Source organism: Apostichopus japonicus, chromosome 20, assembly GCF_037975245.1.
Source record: "Apostichopus japonicus isolate 1M-3 chromosome 20, ASM3797524v1, whole genome shotgun sequence".
NCBI lineage: Eukaryota > Metazoa > Echinodermata > Holothuroidea > Aspidochirotida > Stichopodidae > Apostichopus > Apostichopus japonicus.
The window spans coordinates 22773843-22801523 of NC_092580.1; the positions used below are offsets into that span (position 1 = coordinate 22773843).

General features: G+C 36.7%; 2 protein-coding genes across 9 annotated transcripts; both read right to left on the reverse strand.

The window, feature by feature from the left end:
* Positions 1–27681, reverse strand: LOC139961805 (G-patch domain and KOW motifs-containing protein-like). The gene is made up of 10 exons (XM_071961340.1): positions 27468–27681; positions 25070–25269; positions 24339–24478; positions 9142–9248; positions 8479–8665; positions 7880–8012; positions 4015–4429; positions 3036–3208; positions 2326–2411; positions 1–2012 (listed from the first exon to the last, which is right to left on the reverse strand). Exons 1-10 carry the CDS (start codon positions 27647–27649, stop codon positions 1872–1874), a joined length of 1764 nt encoding a protein of 587 aa, XP_071817441.1. The 5' UTR covers positions 27650–27681; the 3' UTR covers positions 1–1871.
* LOC139961806 (uncharacterized) lies at positions 10214–23952 on the reverse strand. 8 transcript variants are annotated; one of them, XM_071961346.1, is made up of 8 exons: positions 22781–23951; positions 22020–22096; positions 19680–19841; positions 19077–19367; positions 18297–18497; positions 17984–18188; positions 15981–16063; positions 10214–14790 (listed from the first exon to the last, which is right to left on the reverse strand). In XM_071961346.1, exons 4-6 carry the CDS (start codon positions 19157–19159, stop codon positions 18104–18106), a joined length of 369 nt encoding a protein of 122 aa, XP_071817447.1. In that variant the 5' UTR covers positions 19160–19367; positions 19680–19841; positions 22020–22096; positions 22781–23951; the 3' UTR covers positions 10214–14790; positions 15981–16063; positions 17984–18103. The 8 variants fall into 8 exon arrangements, with proteins under 8 accessions (XP_071817447.1, XP_071817445.1, XP_071817446.1 ...); XM_071961344.1 differs by having other exon boundaries at positions 21979–22096; XM_071961345.1 differs by lacking the exon at positions 22020–22096.

Below are 27681 nucleotides of genomic sequence, written 5' to 3' on the forward strand. Positions count from 1 at the left end.
TGTGTCATTGATAATTATAAAAATGTATTTTCATATTTAACACATTTCATATATACAGCACTTCTGCCTATGCATAACAAGAGGGAAAAACCCTCCCAGCAGTTACTTGCCTTTAAATACATTACATATGCAGCACAAGAGTAGTTTGCAAGCTAACTCTGGCTGAAGTTTATATTGCATGTACCTAAGCTGACCTTTGACATTCACCTGAAACAGCAAGGAGGTTTTACTACATATGGGGAAGTCCAATCAGCATAAGTTTCACATCTTCACTGACACCTGACCTTCACAAATTTCGTAGGATGTCTTCTGCAAACCTTAAATATGCTTTCACCTATACCTAATTGTGGAGCAATTCTACTTATCATTTGGGTAATCTACCATCTAATCTAATCATCTATTCTCTTTTGAAGGTTAAGTTCTCAAGATAAAGTACTTTTTGATATTTTGACATTTGGACCTCTGCTGACCCCAAATGACCTACACTCAAATAAAAAAGTTCTGGTACTTAATATAAGAAAGACACATGCCAAATATGAGCAATGTCATATACCCTATCTTGGGAATCATGTTTCCAAAGTTTGTGCTAATAAGGCTTTACAGAGTGTGGCCTTTGATGACACTAATTGATCTTTGACCACCAGCAAATACATAAGGTTCTTGCACTCATTATAGGAAACCACATGCAAAATATGAGAGCCAATAAAGATTCCTATCTGGGGATATCGTTTTCTCACCTACACCAATTGTGTAAACATTTTACACTACATAAGGCTATCCTTCCAAGCATATCAAGCTATTTGATGTTCGGGTTATGAAGATACAGCAGTTTTGAAATTTTCACATGTTGCCCTCTGATGACAAAATCGGCCTCCTGTCCACTGGATGGGATGTTGAAGTTATGAGCAGCAAGATTTGAAGAGAAATTCAATATGTCTACCTTGTGATTTCAATGAAGTTCAAAAAAAAGACTCCAAAATGATGGAAAGAGAATGTTGGTATATATGCCACTGTTCCTACAAACTCACCACAGAGATGTCAAATAAGCTAACTGGGTGGCATCCCCACCCTTGAAAGCACTGAAACCCAGACAAACGTTTTCCATTTTTAACTAAAGTTATGTCATTTTATTTTATGAAGTGGCCCAAGAAGTAGGACTCTGAGGTGGGGAGGTGAAATATGTCTGGAATACAGATGTTTTTGATTATTCAGAAACCATGTCATATTTCCAATTTCTATCTTTCTTTCTCCTCTTGAAAAATCAAAGAGTTTGCAGTGAAACTATCGCTTTTGATAGATTGTTGGTAGGTCTTAGAGGTCTAGAGGTCTTCTGCTAGGTGAATGTCTCCCACGTATTCACAGATGGAATCGTAGCTAAGCTTTTGATAGGTTGTCAGTAGGTCTTAGACATCTAGAGGTCTTCTGCCAGATGAATGTCACCCACGTATTCACAGATGGACTCGTAGCTAAGCTTGTGATAGGTTGTCAGTAGGTCTTAGACGTCTAGAGGTCTTCTGCTAGATGAATGTCTCCCACGTATTCACAGATGGAATCGTAGCTAAGCTTGTGATAGGTTGGTGATAGGTCTTAGACGTCTAGAAGTCTTCTGCCAGATGAATGTCACCCACGTATTCACAGATGGACTCGTAGCTAAGCTTGTGATAGGTTGTTGGTAGGTCTTAGACGTCTAGAGGTCTTCTGCTAGGTGAATGTCTCCCACGTATTCAAAGATGGAATCGTAGCTAAGCTTTTGATAGGTTGGTGATAGGTCTTAGACGTCTAGAGGTCTTCTGCTAGGTGAATGTCTCCCACGTATTCACAGATGGAATCGTAGCTAAGCCTGTGATAGGTTGTTGGTAGGTCTTAGACGTCTAGAGGTCTTCTGCTAGGTGAATGTCTCCCACATATTCACAGATGGAATCGTAGCTAAGTTGAAGTATTTTGTCCCGGTCGCGCAACAGTTGTACATCTGCTTCACATTTCTTCTTGTCTTTGTTTAATATCAAACCCACCTATAAAATGAGACGTACATTAAAGAGAAGGGTTAAAATACGTAGAACATCTGTGCAGAGTCAGCTTGGTTGATTTCTTGTTAGATTAATAGTTACCAAATGATGGGGGAGGGGAAGGAGTGTGAAGGGAGGCTATTTTCTAATTTACTCTGCATGTACCACACAACGGAATGATCATAATGTCAGATAATAGTCATTTCTCTGTAAAATACGTGGGGGGGGGGGGAGACTCCTACAGTTGGAGTCTCTCACTAATCCCCTTTATCGAGCATTTTATGTGAAGGTCATTTCTAGGTAGATAGTAAGGACCCACCTGTCCTCCGTGCTTTCCTTGGACGATCATTACATATCCAGGTTCTGCTCTGGGGATCAAAGTTTCCAACATACTTTGGTGAATATCTGGAAAAGATGACACAAAATTAGTATAGCATACGTGTTTGATACCTGTTCAAATACACTGTTCTTTAATGTTATCACTCCACTCTGGGAAGTGCAGGTGGTGTTAGCCTGTGGTCATTGTTGGGGTGCAGGATAGATTGTGCTGGTGTTTACGCACAACGGGGGGCGGTGAACCTTGCATTGTAAATAACAACCTCGTAATTACAAACACTTGTGGTGAATGATCCACTGCTGTGTGGACAGGAGTAACGTGTAGTTTAAGGATTAACAGACATTCTTCACCTCTTTAAAGACAAGGGAAGTAAAAAAAGACAGCTTTCCAAAATGGCTAGATCTCTTTTATGACCTGGGACATAAGTAGCAAACCTAACTCACCGGGCAACCATTTGTTCTTGATAACACCAAGAGCAGAGGAACTGCCCTAGTACAAAATTGCTAGATTTTAATTAGAAATGACAAAATCCACAAATGTTAACCTAACCACAGGCAAACTTCGCAAATTGTAAAGGAAAGCTTGTTTTTTTTTTTTTGCAGTGGCTTTTTCTCTAGACCGAGGCTAATGCATTGTGGACAAAATCAGTCTAACCAGTACACCAGCAGTATAACTATTGCATTGACATTTACCGTGCAGTAGAGTCCCTTCGTTTGTCTGACAGGAGCAGACATCTTGTTCTTGTACATCTACCACACGCACCTTGCTGTTGTAGTATCTCCCAGCTTTGAACGTCCTGTTAATAAATCTTACCCTCAGATCAGGACGTAACCAATATTTGGTGGAACTGCTCTGTAATGAATCTCTGAACATGAAGAAAGGGAGACATGATACCAAAGGTAACATGAATATTGATACCTGACAATTGAACTGGATTTGCTTCCCCTCCAATTTCCTCTATATGAACATTTAATACCATATTGAAATGTGACCTTTTCCCAACAACTTCCTTGAGAGATAAACAACCTTTTGAAAAGGGAGATAAACAAGCATGATTGCACACAAACAATAACACACTCACACGCAGGTGTGTTTTACATTCAGACCGCGGACCCCATTGTTTTTTACCATTGTTCAAATCCACGTACCCAAACCTCAAAAACACCCCATAACAATAGAATTCTTTCGAGGTTGTGTTGATTCTTTCGAAATCACATCAGAGGACCTGGAATTGTTTTGTTCAAGTTCCCAGTCAGAATACAAAACAGGTGCACCTACACATGCACACACATACACGCATGCAAACAAGACTTATATCTACCAATGACAGAGTTGATGATCCCCATCATAATGAAATTTGGGGTTAAAAATATTTAACAAACAAAGTTACCCTTACACTTCTTTCATTTCGGGTATGAAAACTTGAGCACGTAACTATGACAACCCAGACTCATTATCGGTTGTATTTTTATGTTTTCTTATTTCATTGTTACTTCTGTATGTTCTTTGTACATGCAAATGTATTTAACACAAATAGTAAGCCTTAAGTGGCATAGTATCAACCTGTATTTTTCAGTGACAGAAAACTTTATTTTCAACAAATAAAAACAGCAGCACAAAAAAAAAAACAGAGTAAGGAATAAAGGAATCCCAAACTTCAAACCCACAAACCTCTTTTTCTCCTGTCTCATCTTATCCTTTTTAGCTTCGTTTTCAGATTTCATCTTCATCTTTTCATTGTCATCATTTCTGTCATCCCTATCATCTTTCCTCCTTCTCTCCTTGTCACCTGGCCTCTCTGATAATTTCTCTTTATCTCTATAAGTCGTCCTTTCTCTATCCTTGGAGCTCTGAGAGCTTGAACTACGACTCTCTGTTTTTAATCTAGGTTCTTGCGGAGGATCCCGGTTGTGTTTTCTGTCTCTATGTCTTGAACTATCACTAGCAGGAAGATCATCACCCCTATGTGATGATGATGATGTTTCATTTGCCTTGCCTTTCTTGTCTTTCAAAGTATTACTGTCTCTCTCATCATCCTTTTTGGCTTCTCTTTTTTTGAGTTCATTGTGACCTCTGCTGAATTTGCCTGATAAAGAAAATAAAACAACAGTAAGAAAGAACAGAATGTATTTTGGCTTCCTCCTCTTGCAATGATATGTAGATCTAACTTGTTTGTCATATCATTTTAGTAAGGCACATTGCACAATAACCAATAATATCACAAAAATGAATCCAATTTTCATTTTTCATTTCCATTTAGAACTGAAAGGTCTGCATATCCTTGATATAAATTAACACAACAGTAGCAATTCGTGTGAGTGATATGTTTTGTATGAAAAAGTTACTTTAGCAGGATTAAAAACAAGAGCATCAATGATGCAGTATCTCAATACTGGAAGTTCTAATTTCGATTCCTAGTTTCTTATCTTTGCTCTGTCTCTACAATTATCAATGTCAATATATATAATATTTTTGGTCATATAGTTTGACGTCAATGACCACAGTCAAATGAGAAGAGGCGAACAACTCGACCATATTCTTGATGCCCGCCTTGAGAAAGCTAGGCCTATCGACCTACTGTAGGTTACTGTAGACTGTAGTGGTGACTACCATCAAAACTGTGTACACTTCCAATTATCAAAACAACTCACGTTTTTCCATCTCAATAATTTTGACATGAAGATTTCATGGATTTATGACTTGGAAAAAATAATGTACATATGTAGAATATAAGTTTTAAATTGAAAGTGATGGGTGGCCTCCTCCTCCCCTAATAGCCACCCCAGTTCCTCTCCATTTTAATATTTTCTTTTAATTCTTTGTATATTTGATGTCAAACATCACAGGTTCAAAAGAAAGCTAAACATACTTCTTATAGCCTTATTATATCCTTATAAATAAAACATAACCTTATCCATATTTTATAGTCTTATAAAAGTTGTGATGCTTATGGCCGGCTCCTCTTTTATACATACTCCAGTGAAAATAAAATGCGATAGATTATAATTTTTGTTTTTAATTCTTTTTTTTTGGAATAAAGAAATATACCAAACAAGCTGTTAATTCATAATGATGCTTCATTCTAGAAATGCACAATATACACTCTATTCCAAATGAATAGTTGTTGTATTATCACATTAACATTATGTTAAATTTATGGAGTCACAGTTAATATATAAGTTGGAAACTTAACTTAAAAATTAAAACACACTGTAAGGCAATCAAACAAACTTACTGTACCCTTGTTGTGATGCTTATGGCCGGCTCCTCTTTTATACATACTCCAGTGAAAATAAAATGCGATAGATTATAATTTTTGTTTTTAATTCTTTTTTTTTGGAATAAAGAAATATACCAAACAAGCTGTTAATTCATAATGATGCTTCATTCTAGAAATGCACAATATACACTCTATTCCAAATGAATAGTTGTTGTATTATCACATTAACATTATGTTAAATTTATGGAGTCACAGTTAATATATAAGTTGGAAACTTAACTTAAAAATTAAAACACACTGTAAGGCAATCAAACAAACTTACTGTACCCTGGCCCAAAACTGCCTGAACACCACCAGTACAATGCTAATGTGGCTATTACTAAATGAAGGCCTAATATAGAATGCATTAGGCCTAGCCTAAACTTGTAGCCTTCAGCAGCACAACAAAGTGTATACGTAATTATACAAAATACCTGATGGGCAGTCAAACAAACTTATCATGACTCTTGCTCTGAAAAACTACCTGAACAACAGAACAATCCTTAAATTGATATTACTAAAACCATGGAGCTATAAACAGACGAAGTCCTAATAAATGCACAACAATGTGTACATGGAATTAGTGTGCAATACACGACCAGTACCAGCATCTCACAACTACAGTAAATTGGTCGTGAGGGTGACCATTTTCGTATATCTAACATGTAGCTGCCATGAGGCATAGCCAATCTGCTACAAACCAGACTTGGAGGCGGGGCTTGAGTCATAGCCAATCTGCTACACAAGACTTGGAGGCGGGGCTTAATCATGAAAAACAATGAAACAAACAAGTTTTGGATCGTGTGCAAAAAGGCCTTATTTCAACTGTTTTTCAGAGTGATTTGGCCCGATTTGGACATAAATCGGTGAAAAAGTCATAGAATGAGATACAATTCTGGAATAAAAAATAGTAACTTTTGTTGGCCTATATGATATATGCTTGCTCTGGAAATTCCAGAGAAAAAGAACTTTGTATGAAGACGCTGAAAAATTTTTAAGAGAAGAGAGAGTCCCACTTACTGTTACAATATCTCTATACATGTAATGTATTGAGATAAGAAAACAATTGTGAATGACGTCCAATGACATTTCAGCTACAAATTCATCCACCAAATAAAATAGTGCGCTACGTCTTGTTCAGACATAAACAGCGGGCCCGTACCCTGTCGGAATTGCCTTTACCATTGTAAGGTGAATATGAACAGGATAGTCAAACAGTGTGTGTGTGTGCTTACAGCTACTACTGACCATGATTTACCAAGTTATAAGCAATCTGGAATTCAGATCATGGACAAAACAATTGACATGTAATGTTGTCCAGACCGGCGGTCGTTCGGTGCGTATTCATCGGTTGTTTAGTTGTACATCTGTAGGTCTTGACCAACTATTGAAAACTAGGTTATGACAGTTGAGTTGAAGTTGAGCCAGGTTAAGATTATATATTTTGTTGTGATTTGTGTCCTGTGTGATACCAAAGCACCACCTGTGAGGTGATATGTTCTGATAATTAAAGATATTATTAGTGATAAATAGAGTCAGTTCATTCTCTATTGGAAGGCCAAACACACAAGTCATCCCTGCTAATTATCAATTCAATATTTTAACCATACAAATTTGGCAGATAGGTGGAGGAGACCTCTATGAAGGGAGTCCATGTTTAGCTTCAAAAAAAAAAGAAGTGGTGTAGTCTGAATACCATTTCATATCTGTCTGGAAGCAGTTTGTCTTATTTTCTAAACAGAAAAGTTGCTTGTATCCATTCTGTAAAATTCTAGAATTCTAGAATTAATTGTTTTCTCCAAGAAGTAAGGTATACTTTCATGTACAAAGGTGAATCCTGCCTCAGACTTAAACTAATGACAAAACAGAAAGGGGGAATTCCCTATGAGTCATCATGGGAGGAACAGCCAATCAACTGACAGATACAGCATAACTGAGATGTGTCAGGTGACTGTTTCCTTTCAATTGTACATATTTTGTCATCACTGGCAGTATCAACATACAATCAAATCAGTATAATTATTATTATTAAGAGGTGTGTGTCATGGAAACACTAATCACAAGCTATTACAATAAATGATTTTTTTAATTAAAATAAATTAAATTAATTTAAATTCAAAAAACAATTTGAGTTCGCTACAGTACAGGCCTATACACTTGCTCTGATAATTCCTCCAGTTCAAAGAAAAAAACAGTGCCTATTGTACCAATCTTCAGCAAATGATCACACAACATAATAATTACTTTGTCGTTACCCTACCTGTAGATATAACTTACCTAAATCTTTAGCATATTTCTTGTATTCACTTTTGGACACAGCCTGAGCATTAAACTGACTCAACGTTATCACCTGACCATTGATAGCCAGTTTGATCACCAGTCTAGAGTTGTCCTCATCTGTGCCCTCAATCTGGAGAGGTTGTAAAGTAAGGAAATATGCCACAGCTGAGCAAAACTTTTAACATACTCTTACTGATTGGTTGATGTGGTTGTCCGGGGGAAAAAAAGGAGCAATAAACAATATATGTACTACTGTGGGAAAGGTTGGTGTACTGTATAGAGCACTAATTTATCATTTTGCTTATGTTGGTGGTATTTAATTATAAAGTACAATCTGAATTTGATGTTAACAACTTGTCTAACCGCCGGAATATTATTACAAAATTTGCCCCCGCACAGTGAAGTAAAGAATCAATGAGTCAAGGATAGCTTGTAGTGTATGATAGGAAATAAAATTACTTTCTTACTGTTACTTACTGCTGTAAGAAACATTAAGAATAGAAACGTGAATATGAGATTTCCATTACAAACATGGATCTAGGTAAACACTCAGGAATGTATATCGATAACAAAAATGTGAATGTATCGCCATTTACCAGACCATAGAGGTTCTTGTGAGCGCCTCGGGTCACCAGGATACCAGCCCCCTTTACAAACCCCTCAGGTTCATCATTGCCTTCTGGACCTTTCCCTTTGGCCGTCTGCTGCTTTGGACCTGGCCCTCTGTCTGCTCCCAGCCCCTGTCCCTTGGGTCGACTGACTGCCTCGACTGGAGCGACGTTCCTTGGTTTCAGACAATTAAAACAAGTGAAACAATTGATGAGGATTATCCCTTCTGGTATGTAACTTATAACATAAAGACTGGAACAAAGGTGGGATACCTTGAAATTCACCATCGGAGGCTTTTGTGTTTCACCCTTTGTAATTTTGTGGACTTTGAAGGGCCTGATTGTATTGGCTCAAATGTAATTAAAACATCCCCTCAAGTGTACAAGCTACAACAAACATTTCACAGCCACAGTTAAGAACATTGACCCTCACAGAGGCAATTTAATCTCTAATTTAACACTCTTCAACATATCTAGGGATAAATTGGAGGGAGTCACAACTCTTAGAAAAAAGTTCAGGTACAAAAATGTTGCACAATGTTTTAACACATTGCAATTTCGGAGCAATACCTATGGCCTGTGTGCATTCATTTTATAAACATTTTCAAAGTCTAGTTATGTCTTCATCTTTGTTTAATTATTGTTACTTACTTTTTCATCTTATTACCAATGCCTTCCTTCTTATTCCAGCCCATACCCCTCAGCATGGCCATTCCAAATGACGAGATCGGAACCGTTTCATAGTCAGCTTCCTCTGCCTAATATTTTATCAACAAAGGGTAAAAATTGGTTTTAGATAGACTGCAGGGTTGATGGTATATTATCTAAATACATAAATAACACCAGATGTTATGCTTCATATTTAGGGTCCTTACCTATCAATAGAGACATTTGGTAACAACTGTTTTACACAGTCCAATTCTGTCAACATACTATTGCCTTTGATGTATTTCTAAAGGAAGCTGGTCATTTCGCCCAACAACCATTTCGCCCAACTGCCATTTCGCCCAACCAACCTTACCATTTCGCCCAACAGGCCTGGTCATATCGCCCAACCAGCCTGGTCATTTCGCCCAACCTTGATTAAATATTATACTTCAAAATGAAACGTCAGGAATTGTTCACGTTACGGGATACAAACCGAATATTAAGGAAAGTTGAAGTCGTGGTTACATTGATACAGTGGTTACATTGATTAAATATAATTATTTTACGGACGGGTTTTGTTTATTTTTTTTTTTCAATTTTATAAGGAAATGTTCGGGAATTGCTAGTTGGTAGGATGGATCAGTGTTTTAAGGGTTAGGTTTGATAGGTTTTTATGGAGACCGATTCCCCTTTGTTTGTATAACATTAGATTAACACTATGTAGAACTAGATTAACACCTAAGCTGTGAACAATATACCCTTGATTAATGCCGGGCGGACTTGATAAATGAGCGGACCTCACTGTATTAACCTACCACGAAGTAATATAACCCAAAATAAATCAAATTGAACTAGTGAAATAGAAAAAGTAATATTATGCTGACTGAATATTAGTAATAAAAAGGTTGGGCAAAATGACCAACAAGGTTGGGTGAAATGACCATGCTGGTTGGGCGAAATGACCATGCTGGTTGGGCGAAATGACCAGGCTGGTTGGGCGAAATGGCAGTTGGGCGAAATGGTTGTTGGGCGAAGTGACCAGAAAGCTTTCTAAATAAGTCAATATCTTCATGCTGGTGTGACAGGGAATAGTGTCCGGGCGTCTCACGGACACTATTCCACGGGAATTGTGTCCGTAGGACAACTTTCTCGGGGGGAATTGTGTCCGGCGGACAGTATTATCTGTCCAGACGGACACTATTAACTAGGAAAAAACGTCCGTGTGTGGTGATTTTCTGTCCGCGCGGACAGGATGAGAGAATAGCACGGATAAATGTGTCCTACAAGCTCTTCTGTATGGAAACGTAGTGCAAAAACATCAGGACAGCAAGGCTTCTTTGGAATATGCCTTTTCATCTTAATTGCATTTCTTAATGGCAGGATTTATTGAGGAACTTTAGACCAATTTCGCTACATGATGAACGGCTGAAATATATGGTCATTAATGATTTCTTGCATGATACTATTTGGACAGACACAAATGAATGGAAATATCAATTTAATTTAAAATTTATTGCAAATTTAATTCTCCTTCATGTTCTCTGCTGCATAAGATAAATACATTTCTAAAAAATGACAAAAGTGCTGCAAGACTCGTGCAACATCCTACGTCTATTGTGACATAGAACAACTGTATCTGTTTCTTTATTTTAGTACAAGCTGTTTCAAATACTTTGTTTTATAAAAATCATCCAATTTCCCTTCTACTTTTAATACTAATGCTTGACAACCATTGACAATAACAGATAGCCTCACATCTAGTAACTTTTGAAATCTTGGGGATCTCAAGACAAAATGACATTCACATGGGAAAAAAAGGTTACATAAATCAAAGTAAACCATGCTTTGGCGTCCACAGTTGTAGCCTAGCAGTATTTGTTGGTCAGGCAATCAATTAAAGGTAGACTATTGTTAATCCAATTATCGACGGGCTGTGAATATTAACTATGGTGAAAATACTTGGGAATTCCTTTTCATGTGATATATTTTAAGATTGGGCAATGCCTAGCTGGTTGGAAATGGTACTTGGGAAGCAATATAAAATCATATGGTATAGGAGCAGAGGGTTTGTGTAGGGTGTTTTCGTGTGTTCATGACATGTCAACCATCGAATCATGATATATTGCCTGCACAGTCAGGCAGTGCATTATTCATTAGAAGGTATTTCCAAACGAATATCTCACCATGCACAACTGGTATTGATAAACACCAAAAACGTTTGTTGCTACGATGTATTGTTAATGGGCATAAAGGCCTCTAAGCTATATCAATTATTTTCAACAAAAATCAGCTGAAAGTTATGTTGCATTGGCTTCAAATATGCCAGATACTAAAATATGGTCACCTATGGTCAAAATTATTAAACTGTTTTTGTACCACCTGTAGGAAATTTACCTCACTGGGACATTCTGTCCTTTTGCATGTTCTTTTAAAATGTCTGAGAAAAATTTGGAGATTATAAAGACCTCAAGGAAAGTACTTCTTGATGTCACAATACAACTTTGTGGCCTATACAGACTACCTTCAAATGACATGCTGCTGGTCACACTAAGTATCAGGCTTAACATAAATACTGGGAAAGGAGGCTGTGTGAGAACCAGTTCTACTACACTCAGATTGTTTAGTGTTAGTCAAAGTATCTCAATGACTATTGTTCAAATGTTGGAAAAGAAAAAAAATCAATTAGGGCTAATTTGGAAATGCAAGCTGAAGCCAGTAAAATCATATTTGTACACAATTCACACAACTTGGTATCTGTTAACATTTCTCTTGCTTTTGTCTACATATTTGGCCCACCTTTTCCTTTGACATTAAATAAATATTCTTTGCACTAAAAGTTTGGTCTTGACACAGTCAACAGTATAATCACCTGAATCCTTTACTGGGGAGCATCCAAGGCCAGTCAACACTGAAAATAAAAATACACATACATACACATACATACATATACATATATACACACATATACACACACACAGACACACATACACGCATACATATACACACATATATATATACAAAACGTACAAGTGCAGCTGTCTACAATAAATTATCCAGATTACCATTTTGTAAATAAAATAGCAGCACGATAAATGAAACTATAATACTATCTATACACATTAATTCTGAATTTTGGTGTTATTGCTTTGTGTCTCAGATTATACCTAGTAGTTTCTCGAAGTAGAGAGTTAAGTTCGGTATGCAAAGAATGTCTGTCATTTCTCTGTATGCAATTTACACTTCTAATGAACTCATTTTTAGCAGCATTGTTTACAGTACTCATAAGAAAGTTAAAATCTATATTAAAAATTCTAGAACAATACTTTAAAAAAAAAAAAATTCTCTTATTATCTTTAATTAGTAAAAAGTGATACCAAGCAGAAACAGCATATATTAGGTGTGGTAAGATATTGGCAGTAAAAACTCTTTTGCTTACATCAACATGAAAATATGGAACTATATACGATAGAGTTGAGACTATGAAGTACACCCGTTTAAGTATTCTGCTTATATGACCAGTGAAACTTAGTTTGTCATCAATACAAACACCTAGATATACTGTATGATGAGTGCGTTCTACTTCTGCATCTTTAATTGAGATTTTAGTTAACTTACATGATAAAAGACCTTTTCTACGAAAACGCTTATTCAGTTGCAACAACTACATAATGCATCACAGATAAAGAAACTATATCCCAGTTGTTACTTGCCTTGATATACTTGAATGGCATATGAGGACAGCTGTCAAGTAGCATGTATGCATAAACCAGACTGTGGTTTCTATGATCCAACATGAGTATCCTTTCATATGAATGGGACATACTGACACACTTGATCTTTAGTAATACAGCAAGAAGTGACAAACAGTATATTCACAATGACAGATGCTGACACAAATGACCACTGATAGCCTGCTTGTACTCACTCAATGTGATATATACTACAGTAAATATGAGATTTCTTCCAGCTTCCTCATCTTGAGATATCAAGTTTTAAAGGTTTACAAAATTTGACCACTGTTAATCTCCACAATAACAAAGGCCTCTTTTAGCCATGTGGTATACTTACAGACTAAATATGATATCTGTTCAGCTTCCTTTCTTGAACTTATAATTTTTACAAGGTTTTCACAACTTGAACCCTGTTTACCCTTTGACATCCACCCCAAAAATATAGGATATAATCAATATGATTCACATACATGCCAAATCTTACATTTTCCAAGCTTCCCTTCTAGAGATAGCGTGTTTGAAGCCAGGTGTCATACCGCACACACAAGTATTAACGCATAGGTTTATTAAATCAGCAAAAAAAATTAAGCATTGATATTGAGATGACGCAATATGACAAATCATTTTTTTCTAACCCATACCGTCACGACTCTAAGTTTATGCTTAGAACTAACAATGAATGTATGCTATATCAAGTGAGCTGGCTTCCCTCATCTTGGAAAGATAATTGTTCTGCTTGTTTTAGCCAGTTTTCTGTTAATTAGTACCTATTCGTGTGACCAAAGCAAAGCATAGCAGAACAGAATTTAAAAAATTAGATGGTGAATGTAAAAATTCCATTTACCTGAAGAAAGACGAACTAACTGCCATTTACTGTCCTGGATGTGACACATGAGTTTATAGATTACAACTACCAATAGAACAACTTCATTTCTACGTGTGGTAAAATATATGCTTGTTATGTGAGACTTTTGTTAGAATTTTGTCACCTTAGAGTCCTTTGAACTTCACAATCAACAAAAACAATCCCAGGATTTACTTATACCATCATTCTGACTGGAGTTCTCTGGGAACATTGCTCTTGATTCAACCTTACAATGCCATTACTAAATGCATTATAAGATAATAGGAATACTAATTCTATTCAGTATACTAATTGTGTGCACATTTTCCTCCTTGCCAGGGGGAGAAAAACAGACCCTTTGATATATATGGAGGGGGAGGAAGTGTGTGTGTGAGGGGGGGGGGGGGGTTATGAATTGAATTGAAACCAATCTAGTGTGGTTTGAACAGAGGGAATGTGTGAATTAAATATTGCTTAATATAAGGACACTTATTGCCGGTTCCAAAAAGTGCTATCTGACGGCATTTATGCTTTGTTTTTCTTGTTGCTTGCTGTTTTTAATCTATCTTGCACATATAAACATACTTAAACTTTAAGCGGGATTTTTTTTTTCTGGAATTGTCTATCAGTGGGGGTGGGGGGGGGAACAAACAATAACGATATGCATGAAAGAAAGAAACCTTTTTATCATAAATTATCAAGTTCTTGTCTTAACCACTGGTTGTTATACTCAAACACCTGATCATCTCCAACCTCATCAAATTCAGCTTGGATAGCCTCCCTTCCTATCCTGGTGAAATGCTCTGACCCTTGGCACCAACCTATACCTATACATAAAAGTTTAAAATTATTGACTGAATAGAGAAGTTAATAAGTAACCACATTCAAGCTAAAAAAATGCATGTTTACACCACATATCATATTGAAAAGATAATTGTGCATCAGGATCATTACTTTGGTAAGCTTTTGCGCAGTTGACTACAGGCTGCTTCAGCTTCTGTTTCGGTGCAACATGTGACAAGGTGGTAGAGATGGTCCACAGCATGAGAGACAAGAACGTCATTGAGGTAATTCAGCCTGCAGAAAAGGACGCATGAATAGTAAGCATTGCTTCAAAGTTACAGAAATTAAGTAGAAAGTAAATATTACTGTGAAAACATGATTTCAGCAATCATTACGAATGGGTACTTCAAATTAATGTATGTTGCAGCATTCGGTAATAACAAGGTGAAGCATTCAGATAGCAATATTGTTTATTGCCACAAATGCAGATCTGATCCTCCATGAGCATGCGAGCATTCAGACTGTAGCAAACTGATCCCCCAATTGTGGGTCTGATCCACCGTGAGCATGTATGGAGTATATTCAGACTAGCATGTTGTTCGCCCTTGTGGGTCTGATCCTCCTTAACCATGCAATAATTTATACTATAGGACGTTGATCACCCAAATTGTAGGGTCTGATCATCCTTGAGCATGCGAGAATGCAAACTATAGCAAGTTGATCGCCCTTGTACGTCTCGTCCTACTTGAGCATATGAGATTCAGACTAGCAAGTTGATCACCTCATTTGTGGGGTCTGCTTGATCCTCCTTAAGCATGCGATTATTCAGAGTATAGCAACTTGAATCCCCAAGTGTGGGATCTGATCCTCTTTGAGCATGCGAGCATTCAGATATACAGTATGGCAAGTTGATAGCCTATTGAAGTCTGTACGCATTCCTGTGTATTGTATCAAGGCCAAGCTTAGAGTGAGATCTGATCAAGTGTGACCTATGTGCAGCACTAAGGTCTCGACGTCTCGACGTAAGTCAGTGTTAGATTCAAATTTTCTGGGAGGACGGGCCAACAGTTCAAGCACTCAATCACAGAAAGTAAAATTCATGACAAGGCAAGGCTTAGGGCGATAAACTTACAAACAATGATATGACCAGAAGGACTGGATCCCATTTTTCAATAAAAAGTTCCTTTAAATGCAGTGCTTAACCATTGAAAGTATACATATCATTACTATATAGCACAATAAAAGTTTGCAACAAGTAGCGAAACATCTAAAAGCGTTTGGCCGAGCGATGATGATAGGTAACAGGTAGAGCACCTTTATCATTAATATTAATCAATATTTGTTTCTGCTTGAATTTTGAGAGTTGCTTAAGCACTACAAAATTTTGCTTGTAACTGCCAATGTATACCACTTAGGTTGGTATCAGTAACTGCATGATTATGGAGTGCATATAATCCCACTTTAATGAAATATTTAACACTTACTGTACTTCAAACTTTTTGAGTTTCTTCAATTGGTCATACAACTGCTTCTTGGAACTTGAAGAAAAACTGTTGCAAACAGATCTCTGTTGAATCAAAGCAAAGAACACAATCATAGCACACTGGAAACTTACTTAACCATGAATTGTAAAAATAGGCCTGGGGGGGGGGGGGAGTCTTAAAAAACAAATTTCCAGAGGACAAGAAATTCGGGCAAAAGTCCTGAAAAATTCGGGCAGCCTAAGAGGAGAAACTATATATATATATATATATATATATATATATATATATATATATATATATATATATATATATATATATATATATATATATATATATATATATATATATATATATATATATATATGTATATATATATATATATATATATATATATATATGTATATAAATATGCAGTAGCTTGCCCAAATCTTTTTCAAATTTTTGCCCGACAATTCATTGATTTTCTTTATTTAGCATCATGATGCCCGAATATTTCCGTGTAACACCACCGTAAGCACAGCTCACCTGGGCTACCACACTTTTTGCGCGATCAATTTTTTTTCTAACTAGTCAACTGTATACCTGGACATCTCCGACATGAGTGTATATAAGAAACATTTTCTTTTTGATGGAATGGATGGTGGGGGGGGGGGGGAGTGCCTACAAGCCTAGAAGTACAGGTTTATCATATTCTTTGTTACATTTTATACTGTTTTGTGAGACAAATTGCAGTCTCACCCGACACAGCGACACTATCCCGCCTACGTGTCGTTGAACAATGTATGTTTTTCTGGAGGTAGCTGAGTACTGTGTTAAAATAATAAATACGGTAACTAAATATGAGCTTAAAAAATATACTGTCCTATTTTTCCTCTTCAAAGTGATGTAACCATTTTTTCTTCTTCTAATTTGCCAAATTTTTGGGGAAGTGTCAATTTCTAAAATGTGAGATTATAAAATAAAGAATGTTTATATGCAACTTGCAAGGCCTCAGATGTGCCGTTTCCGGCAACCTGAGAGGCTTTTTTTGCCAACAATTTTCTTGTACGCTACGCGCCAACCGATGGTGGCGCTCCGCTTAGATAGTGTCACAGGAACTTTCGGGCACAAAACTTTCTGCCCCCCGAATTAAAATGGTCTCGTACGCCTATGACCTCGGCCCACAACATTAGGCTTCTGTACTCAATGTGGTACAATTACATACCATATGCGCAATCGTTCCAAGCTTCTGAGATATTATGTTTAGGAAGGTGCGTTAGTGTAGGGACAGGTTAGAGGGGAGTGAGGTAACTGTTTGGCATTTTTTGACTTCAAATGACCTTTATGACCTCCGACAAAATCAAACAGTTTCTTTTACTCAATGTTATGCACTATCTTACCAAGTACGAGATCTGCCCAAGCGTCCAATATTGAGATACCATGTTTACACAATTTCAGGTTTCACAATTTGACCCGAATGACCTTTGACCTCAAACAATACAATACGCTTCTTGTACTCAACAATGTACTCTTTTGCACAAACTATGGGATCAATCTAAGCTTCGATTTTTACAATGTGGGCGGTACAAAGACACGCACACACACGCCAGCATGAATAAATAGGTTACGATTATTATCAAAGCCAGGAAAGCTGCTCTTCAGAAGTTGAACATTAAATTGCAGAGTTTCAAACTGACATCACATAAAATTATCTTCTCAAAACTAAAACAAATGAAATTTAATTTCTGAAAACAATTGTCAGGAAACTGAAGTTTTCTTCTAATTAACTTATTCCCGTCTTTATTATTGTTGGCAATAATGGTTAATTTGTTAGGCCATTAAGTCGAAACTGATTTATTGTGTGAAGACAGCTACAGCACTTTACCCTCACATAAGCCAGCAAATACTCAGAACTGATTAAGTTGCTGATTATTTTTAAGGAAATTCTGGAGGAATTATGCCAATCCTCCTCCTCCCCCACCCCCCCCCCCCCAAAAAAAAAAAATACTGCAAAGAAATCTTACTTGTGCAAAATTCTTTAAGTAAAATTGAATTGAATTTCTTCTTCTGAGGAAGGCCTGTGGTACTGTTAATAAGTGTGTACAGTACTTTCTCATTCACAGCCTTCACTTCATACGGCCCAATTAGCCAAGAGTTTTCGAGCTTCCCTCCTCTTCGGGCATCCTTTCTAGCATTCCGTACGAGAACACTGGAACCAACTTCGAAGCTCTGAATAAAATAAAATCCAGCAGATATACGTAAACATCATAATACAATGCATATGTTGCCATTCATTTAATTACAACTTCAATGTACAACATAGCATTATATAATTACCTTTTTTGGTGCCTATTATCCAAATTCTTTTTTTGCCGTTCTTGGGCTTTGCCAATATTTTCTTTCACAACACCTTTGATTATGTCCCGCGACTGTGACATGAGTTGAAAAACCCTCTCCCGCTGTGCATCGCTGCAGTCTGTAGTAGGAGCTTCTGGTTGGACAATGGAGTCTTCAATGTCGACTGGTCGCAATGGCTCTCTGGATATATGAAGATAAATTAACATTCAATTATTCACAACACTTTCTTGACTGAAGAATAAATAAATTTTTATATATTTTATTTTCACTATTAAGACCATTGAACCAGAAATTTGAGTCACATCACATACTCAAACCAGCACAAATATAAAACCCTTATATATATTCTGTGCTGTTATAGGTCCAACTTGCATACCAGTCAATTATGATAAATATATAGTATATGAAAAACAAAACCAATGTCAGTGGCATTAATTGCATGTATCTTTTAAGTTAATGGGCATGCATTTACAGTTTAATGAATGTTCATATTTTGTACTTGCTGCAGAGTGTACCATATACAGGGTTAATATTTATTTGTTTAGATATTATAACTTAAATTGGGTTATTGATGGTCCTCTATTTAGCGTTTTTTCCCAGGACCTGGAATGTGTCAAATTAGATTTTATCGTACAGAGGACTGGTGTAGCTATGCAAGATTTGTCCAAACTCTCTTATCCCTGATTGTTTTTTCTCTGTATATGGCCTTAGCAAATGTAAATCTCTATTCAGCAATGGCAGGTTTAAATTATTACAAACCTTCCAAACATCACAGCAAAAGGTGAAAGACCTATTGAACCATGTCTGGCTGTATGGTACCCCATGAGAATTGAAGACAGCATTTCATCTCAGTCATGTTGGTTTTCATTGACAACCTTGATGAGTGACCTTTGCAGAGTTTGGTTGAATCTTTCATCAAGCCCATTGGTCTGTGGGTGGTAGCTAGAGGATTCTCTGTGGTCTACCCCTATCATGTCAAACAGGGACTTGTTCAGAGCATTAACAAATTCTCCTCTCTGGTCTGAGATGACAATTTTCATGCACCCAAATCTAAATAAATGGAAACATTTAAATAACTATTGTTAAAGTATTGATTACGAGTAATGTAATGAACTACTGGCATCTGCAGAATGGCTACATGGTTTAATCAGGAAATCATTTCAGCACTGATTTAAAAAAAAAAGTAAGTTAAAAGCACTGACCATATCCCACTAACATTTCATTGACATTAACTTAAGAAACAACTTCTATAAATTCCTGTAACCATTTGGCCGCTTTCTGGGTCACAGTTAAAACAGTGCAAATGCAGGTCTGCATAACTAATTCCATGTAAAGTAGAAACAAAAGTAGATGGATATTTACCTGGCCATGGTTTCAAACAGAAAGTTTGCAACAGTTTTTGCTGTTTTGTTTCTGTACAGCAACAGCCTCTGGCCATTTTGAAAAATAGTCACATAGGGTTTATATGATGTACTTATTTCCATTGATGGTCTCTGGAAGGGGTCCAATCATATCCACACCCATCTAAAAAAAGAAATAAAATGGTATTCAGAACCATACACAATCTAATCATACGAACTGATGTTCAAGTGATTTATATCTGAGTTTTGTAAAATGCTAAACATTCAATTGTTTTTTTTATTTTTTATTGTAACTCACACTGGAAGACTCTGTTACCAATTTTTTTCTTCACTACCAAACCTATTAGTTACTGACTTGTCAAACCCAGCTGTTATATGGAAGTCCAATGGGAAATCTCTGAAGTAAGATGCAAGTCACATACATTGATCTAGCTGACAACCTAGATGGTAATTGTCACTAGGGACTATCATAGGCCTGGTAACCATTTTCATCACCTTTGAATGTGGGGTGGGGGGGGGGGGGAACAGATGTATAAGTACCTGGATGAGTGATTGATAGTTAGTCAGAAAATTGCCTTGGAATCTGTCAGTGAGATGACAGGGTTACACCTAACTGATGTAGGAAGCATACATTGGTAGTATAGGTACCTATACTTTGGTATCTATATATTGTAAGCATTTAGAAATGTTACAAATTAATCTTTGAAGGGAATTTGCAGAATTTTTTATATTAATGACAGAAATTCACACTGTAGAGTTACAGTATGGAAGGAAAGACTTCTTGGTTATTAACCAAGTAGCAAATTTTACTTAAATAGATGTTGAAATAAGCATATGGGTTCATTGGGGATGAATTTTGGACAAAAGGCTATGGCTCTGTTGGTACTTTAGTTATGAACTGCATATGAATGTACGTACCTAGGACATTTTCTCGGATACTTCTTTATGACAACAATTCAAGTACTGAACTCTGTTATGTTCATGTGTCATTCTTGCTTCATATCACAATTCAGTTTTCTTTTCATTTTGAAATTCATATCAGATAATTATGAAGTCCTATGTAAAGGTTTTCCTGTTGCTTTAATTATACGCAGCTAAAAAAAAATATACCAAAATGTGTTCTTAGCGAAATTTGTGTTTATGGCTGCAGTACATGAAAATTCCCGACAGTACTGCGAGTCATTAAGTCTACTGAATGTACCACCATCATGATCATCTTTAATATATGCTTAGTAAATTATAACTTTAAGAACAAATGAATGAGCTAGATCTTTCATTCTTTGGACAATCTCCACACATACTCCTTATACTCTTGCACTGGCCAACAAAGGGATGCAAACTTTAAGCATCGGTTGATAACTTGGTATGCATATGGTGAATGACTTTGCAGTTACAATCATGCAAACAAATATTGCTTTTAGATGACAAAAAACAAAGTGATTTAGTGATAACTGTGCTGCTTGTGAACAGTATTTTCGACCCAGGCCTAGCATTAATAAGCTGAACGCATAAGGTGGTCCATATGTATTCCATTAACATGTAAGGCCTATGAGCTAGGATAGGTATTTGAAAAAAAAAACATGTTACACAACTTCCATTGCAGATTCCATCAAAATCAGGTGTACATGTGCCTCCTGCTGAAATGCAGATGAAAATAATACTTAGGTGGTGAAATTGTCACCACTCGTGTCCTACAAGGACTCTTACAGAAATTGAAATGAACCTGATATTTCTATTGATTTAGCCACCTTCTCAGATCGCTTTCTTTCAAATTAGGGTCTTATACCAAAATACTCCTATCATTTGGTCAAATAAGTTCATGATAACATGTGGGATAAAACGAAAGCAAATTGTTGTGCATTTTTATTTGCTCTTTTTTCAATTGTTTCTCTCAACAACCAGCTATCCTCCTGAATAGAAATTTATTCACCCACCCTCAAATTTGTCAAAGCGATTACACTAGGCCTATATTAGTTTTTTAGGTCCATTCTGGTCACTATTCTAGCAATACTACAGTATATCACCAAGCAGTGTCTACATGTGATAATACATTGCAAATTTAATATAAATGATATAAACTTGGTCCATGGAGCTATAATCCCAGGTTTATAGCTCCATGGTTTAACCTGCAATAATTTAATTGCAACATTGTTTTGTGCATATACTAACAACCTTAATTACTGTGGAAGAATGTTTAATGAATATTCATACCATAACCATGTACATGTTTGCATAATTAAAATATCACCAGCAAAGAGGCCCATTAAACTTATTAAAAATTATTAGCCAACACAGCTAACCTTCTGACAATGAAGTGATGGGCAGGTGGCCAACTGATTACCTATAGCATATATTCGACCTGCTGCAGTGTCTGTGCACATCCCGGCACCAATATATTAAAAAAATATGGGAAAACCTCTAAAAAGAAAGAGATAATAAAGTAACACTCATTAATTTAATTGATCCTCCAAATGGACAAGACAGGGACCCCCCCTCTCCCTTGCTACCTTGTGTTTTAACTAGTAAGGGGACTAATCCCGGGACATATCTTTCAGAAAATCTGAAAAGTCCTATCCTGAAGATTTTTTTTTTTTAACCTAGCAATTTCAAACACATAATCATTATTGAAATTAAAAGCTTGTATACTCATGGTAGCATGGGTACACAATACACAGCTGATATGTAACTGACAGCTGATCTGGGAGTTTTGGCAGCTACCAGAGTAACAAAAATTATACCAAGTAGGCTTTATTTCAGAGATTGGCAATCGGAGTGGCTTGAATTTGAATAAAGCAAATTATTTGCAAATAGGGTTAACTCTCGAAGTCCTACTCCTAGGCTACAGTAGGCTAGCCTATAGTAGCCTAATACTATTCGTGTCTTGCCGACTAATTATGCATCACGATATTCTCTAACACTAATAAAGTTTAGACTTTTCAGTTCTACTCTTAGGTGATTACAAATAATAAAATATACCTATAATCTGCAAGGCCCAAATGGCCAATGCACTTAGTTCAAGTTATATGCATATCTATGGAATCATTTTCTTCAGTGGAAATAATTCCTAAAAGTTTTATACAAATAAACAAATAATACACTTACCGCCAAACCCTTCTTGTAAGCTTTAATTTTGTGGGCTTTGGCCAAGGGCCTATCTTCGTTGCCATGTGGGCCGACGTAAACTAGATCGGCATCTCCCGTCAGTCTAAAACTCTTCGATCTTCCCCTTATCGATCTTTCTAGATTTATCGTAGACTTTTCAAGGTACAGTCCTGACGAAAGATATTTTCCAATGATAATGTAGGCCTACTCGTCATCGGTATCCAGGTCAGGAGAAGTCATCTTGTAATATCAGATCGGGCTAAGTAAGTTAACGGTCTCAACTCTTAATGCAATTACTGTGCGTGCATATATGCAGCTACTAAGAAATTTTGGGCCTGCGACATGTAACGACGTAGACGGCACATTCGGCTTACTTCACTGAGTAAACAGCAGTATACATTTTACAGTAGAATGCAAATACGCATGTCACACCTAGAACGTAGAGCGGGAGATTTCCACATTTCCCGCGTACTGAATAAAATATATTGACTCTGACCAGGGAGTTTTTCCATAACAACTCCCTGCTCTGACCCCGGATTTGACCTCCATGCTCCGGATGGCGGGGAACTATCACCGCCGCGTATCGGTTAAAATACAGTTACCTTCGACCTACATGGTTGATCTTTCTCCAACGTTTAGAAATTCCGACCTTCCAAACAACTACCCTAATGGTAGTAACGATTGATAAGCAGCAGAGTCAGACAGACATGACTAATTAGTTCGGAAGATAAGTTTAACATTCATTATGCAGCCTTCTGACAGTCGACGATCGAAATAGAGCGGACAGCGTCCCTCTGGAGTGTAGTCTCCATGATAATAAAAACATTTTGCCGCCTCTTCCCACAACAGTCGACACTCGAAGTATTAGTTATACTTTAACCGAGTTTTGAGGGTGCATGCTGACCGATATATAACATTGTCAACCTGGTCTTCGCTAGTAATTTACCTCCTTTTAAGTAATAAGGGAACGTAGATAGGGCCAGAAATGTTTGTCACTCAACAGAACCACGTTAAAGCTCTTTGAAGAGAACCCGGACACTTTCCACGGTGGCGTAGAAAGCAAGGGAAAGTGTCCCTGAGACACTATTCACGCAAATGAGACACTATTTCCTAGTAATAAGTGTCCTACGGACGCCCGGACACTCATTACTGTCACACCGGCAGCTAGAAACCCCATCACATATTCAAATAAATTGACACCATGTTCTAAATGCATAGAATACAAACTATCAAAAAAAAAAAACACCTAGCAAAGCCTAAAAATGTTAAATGTAATAAACAAGTGTTGTAAATTTCTGCTCCCCTCCCCCCTAAAGAAAAGAGTCCTAGTTTCATTATATGCCCAAGTGATAACCCATGATATAATTTTTTTTTTGGAAAGATTGCTTTAGCTGTACTCTGAGTCTGTCATAAATCACATCAGCCGGGAAAAACTTAAGAGAGAGATCAATTTCTTTCTCTCTCCAACATGCAATGTATTTCTTTAGATCAGACTTCAAATCTAAAGAAAAATATTTGTTTTACCAAAACCTAACAGAGAATCGGAGATAACACTGACCACGTTAGGTCGAATAGAAACATCTAGCTTGTCATCTGTTTCAAATCCCTCTGGTGGTTTGTTGACCATCAAGAGAGGAATCGTCAGGTTTAAGTCTTCTTTCCCTCTATCCTCCCAGGTCTCATTGTAGACATTTGTTTCTGAAAGAGAATAACACTAATATCTCAAATAACCATGTACAGAGGGAATGATACCAGTTAATTAAGGGGAAGAAGGGGGGGGGTAGTGCAGTGTAGGGAGGAAAGACATGGAGGTGGGAGCAATAATCTCTCACAGACCAGTATGAATTTTAACCTTCAAAGTCATAATCACCCACCTGTGGACAATCTCTTATACAATGGATGAATTGAATCTTTTCTTAATCCCTTGTGTTTTATTAATTCCTACGAGTTTGTCATCTCTGAAGAACTCGAACTGAAAATCAGCTATCAATGTGTCAAAGTTCATAGATCTTCTTCTACATGATGTTCTGTATTGAAATGGTGCTCTGCCTCTTTGCATTTGAGTACAATCAATTACAATATAAGACATAATAAATTTATTAATTATAACATGATTACTGAGATGCTCAGGACAAAAAATTCACTGACACTGAACATACTTTAAATTACTAATTAGTGAACATTAAATTATTTGAAATAGGTATAACGAAATAATTCATAAATGAATTAATCAATTTCCATCACGATAATTCCATTTTAAATGATAGTAGACAAGCCAGTTTTAACTACCTTTGATAATTTCTTTCACAGCTTCATTGTCAAGTTGATTAAGTGATGCAGCCGCAGCTACTTGCTTTGTCTGTCTTTGTGTGCTCTTCACCTTCTTTCTAGGAGGCTCTTCGTTGCTAGTTTGGGATTCATGTCCTTGCCATCTGTTCTTGGAGATGAGTGGAATTATGAGTTCCTTCTTCTCTTCTTTCGGATCAGTGCTGTTCGAGACGGATAAATGATCATGGTAAGGTGCAACATTTTAACCTATTAATTATGATGAGTTTCTAAAATCCTGGTCTTGTAGGTCATATGTGCTGCAAGCACTATGTCTGACTAGTAATTCACACTCATGATATTATTGCACTCTGCTACATATGACAGGTCTGTGTAGAACTTTAAATGTGGGAGTTTACACCATCATGAAGGGCTGTTCACTCTGCATTTAAGCTTACTGAAAGATCTTGAAAATGAAAAAAGACTGACATGGCCATTAAATTAATTCAACTCAATAGAAACAGGCCTAACGTTACTTGGTAATATTAATTAAAATAAGTCCACAAGTGTGATGAAAGACAATCTGGTGTTTACTAGAGCTCTGCTGAACAAGTATGGAATCATGCATTTCTCTTCCGTAATATGGTTTCATTCTTAACGTTCAAATTTATTTCTCATATATATATCATACAAAACTGAGGTACAGGTAGCAATTAATGAAACTGAGGAATGATGACATATATATAATGGACACTAGAAGAAAACAATGCTGTTTATCAAAGCTAGTGACAAGTAACGGAATAGTTTTTTCCTATTAACTATCGTACAAGTCAGCAATCTTTCAGCAAAGTCACTGAAGATTCAGCCTGCCCACTCTCAACGTCATCCCCTTTACACTGAGACTTAAACCATATGATCATGACAATGTTGCATCAAGTGAGTATTGTGACATGGGTCTCTTGGGAAGAGAATAGTGCATACACATGATCAGGTGAAAGGTTGTATTGTTTACATGTAATCACATTAACTTAGCCAAAAGGTCAAGAAGTTAGATGTTACTGTACCACAATATAATCCACAACAATATTTTTTCATCATCTACTACTACTACTACTAGTCCTACTGCAGCGGGATAATTATTGCAAACAAAAGAAATTCACGTCGCTGAAACTTTGCAGCGGATCAATGCCATTTAGAATTATTGCTGATGTAGATGACTGGATATTAAATATATTTTCAGACTTAAGTGGTGAGAATTTTCCGTTTTGCTGTTATTACAAAGGATATGTGAAGTGTATGGTATATCATTATTATTGAACAATTACAAGGAATAGCGCAAATATTTAGGCCATTTGCAAAAAGGCAGATAATGTTTTTAGCTGAATTCCTTAAAGTGAGAGAATACATATCTCTATTTTAAAGAAGAGACTATGAATGCACACGTTATGCCATTTCTTGCTGAGAAAACTTTCAACAACTCCTTGTTTATGCTACATTCCATCTTCTGCAGCCTATTACTTATAGTAATAGGCTAGTAATACTAATGTTAATGCCAGTATAGTAAAGGCTTCATAATTGACGCACCCCCGTAATTGACGCACCTCCAATTATTACTAGCAACGATACAGCAGGCCACCTAAACTTTTTGCAGTCAAGCATAATTAAATATTTCATGAGTCTGAATCCATTTCAGCTATTTGCTGACCAAATTGTGGTATCTGTTAAGCTTTTAACACCCTCCCCCCAAGTTTTACACGTATTTTGGACATTTGGAAATCTTACTCCCAAAAAATAACCAAAATTACTTCAATATGATACAACTACTCTCTGGGACCTGACCTGTCTGAGCTTAGAGGTTCAGAGCATAGCAAACACCATCCAAAGTCAATGGATGTATACTTAGGCCTACACTACAGTTAGCTTATCGACGAATGTGTCAATTTAGGGGTATGAAAGAACTTGACACAGCAGACATTTTGTGGTCAAATTCTTCTCAATTGTACGTTGCGTAGGCACAGAACAATAAATATTTTGCGATCATTACATTTCTGAGGAACTACACATATGAAAAATGAATGCAGTTGAGTGATTTGGATTTTATATTGACAGACGTCTTCAATCCAATCCTTAAGTGCGTCAATTATGAGCCCACCATGCTATAACTTAGTGATTCATATTAACGCAAGCCATAACGACACCTTCTTTCAGGCAACATTAATGTTACTTTACTTATTTCCATTCATTTTTTTTTTACCATAAACATTGTCGGTTCGCCTTATCTCTTTTCTTGCATTATATAGTCAGCTACAGTTGGCCTATGCCTACAGTAGATACGTTAAAACTGTTTAAATAAAATATTCTCGTGCAACTACGCCCTATGAGACGTCCCGTTGAACTTAGGAGAGCTAGGCAAAGTGTGAACCTTTCTATTTTGTTTTCGTGGATGCCAACGATAAATTCGGTCTTTTCTTTCTCCTCGGCGACATTTTCAGCGATAGAGCTTTCTTGAAGGGCATTGCTGTCTTTCTTTTTCTTAATGGTAAACGAGAAAAGTCCTTTATTTATGTCCGAGTTTATTGGAACGTTCTTGTTTTGTTCATTCATTGTGCTGGTAGAATGAACGTAAACGAGTTAAC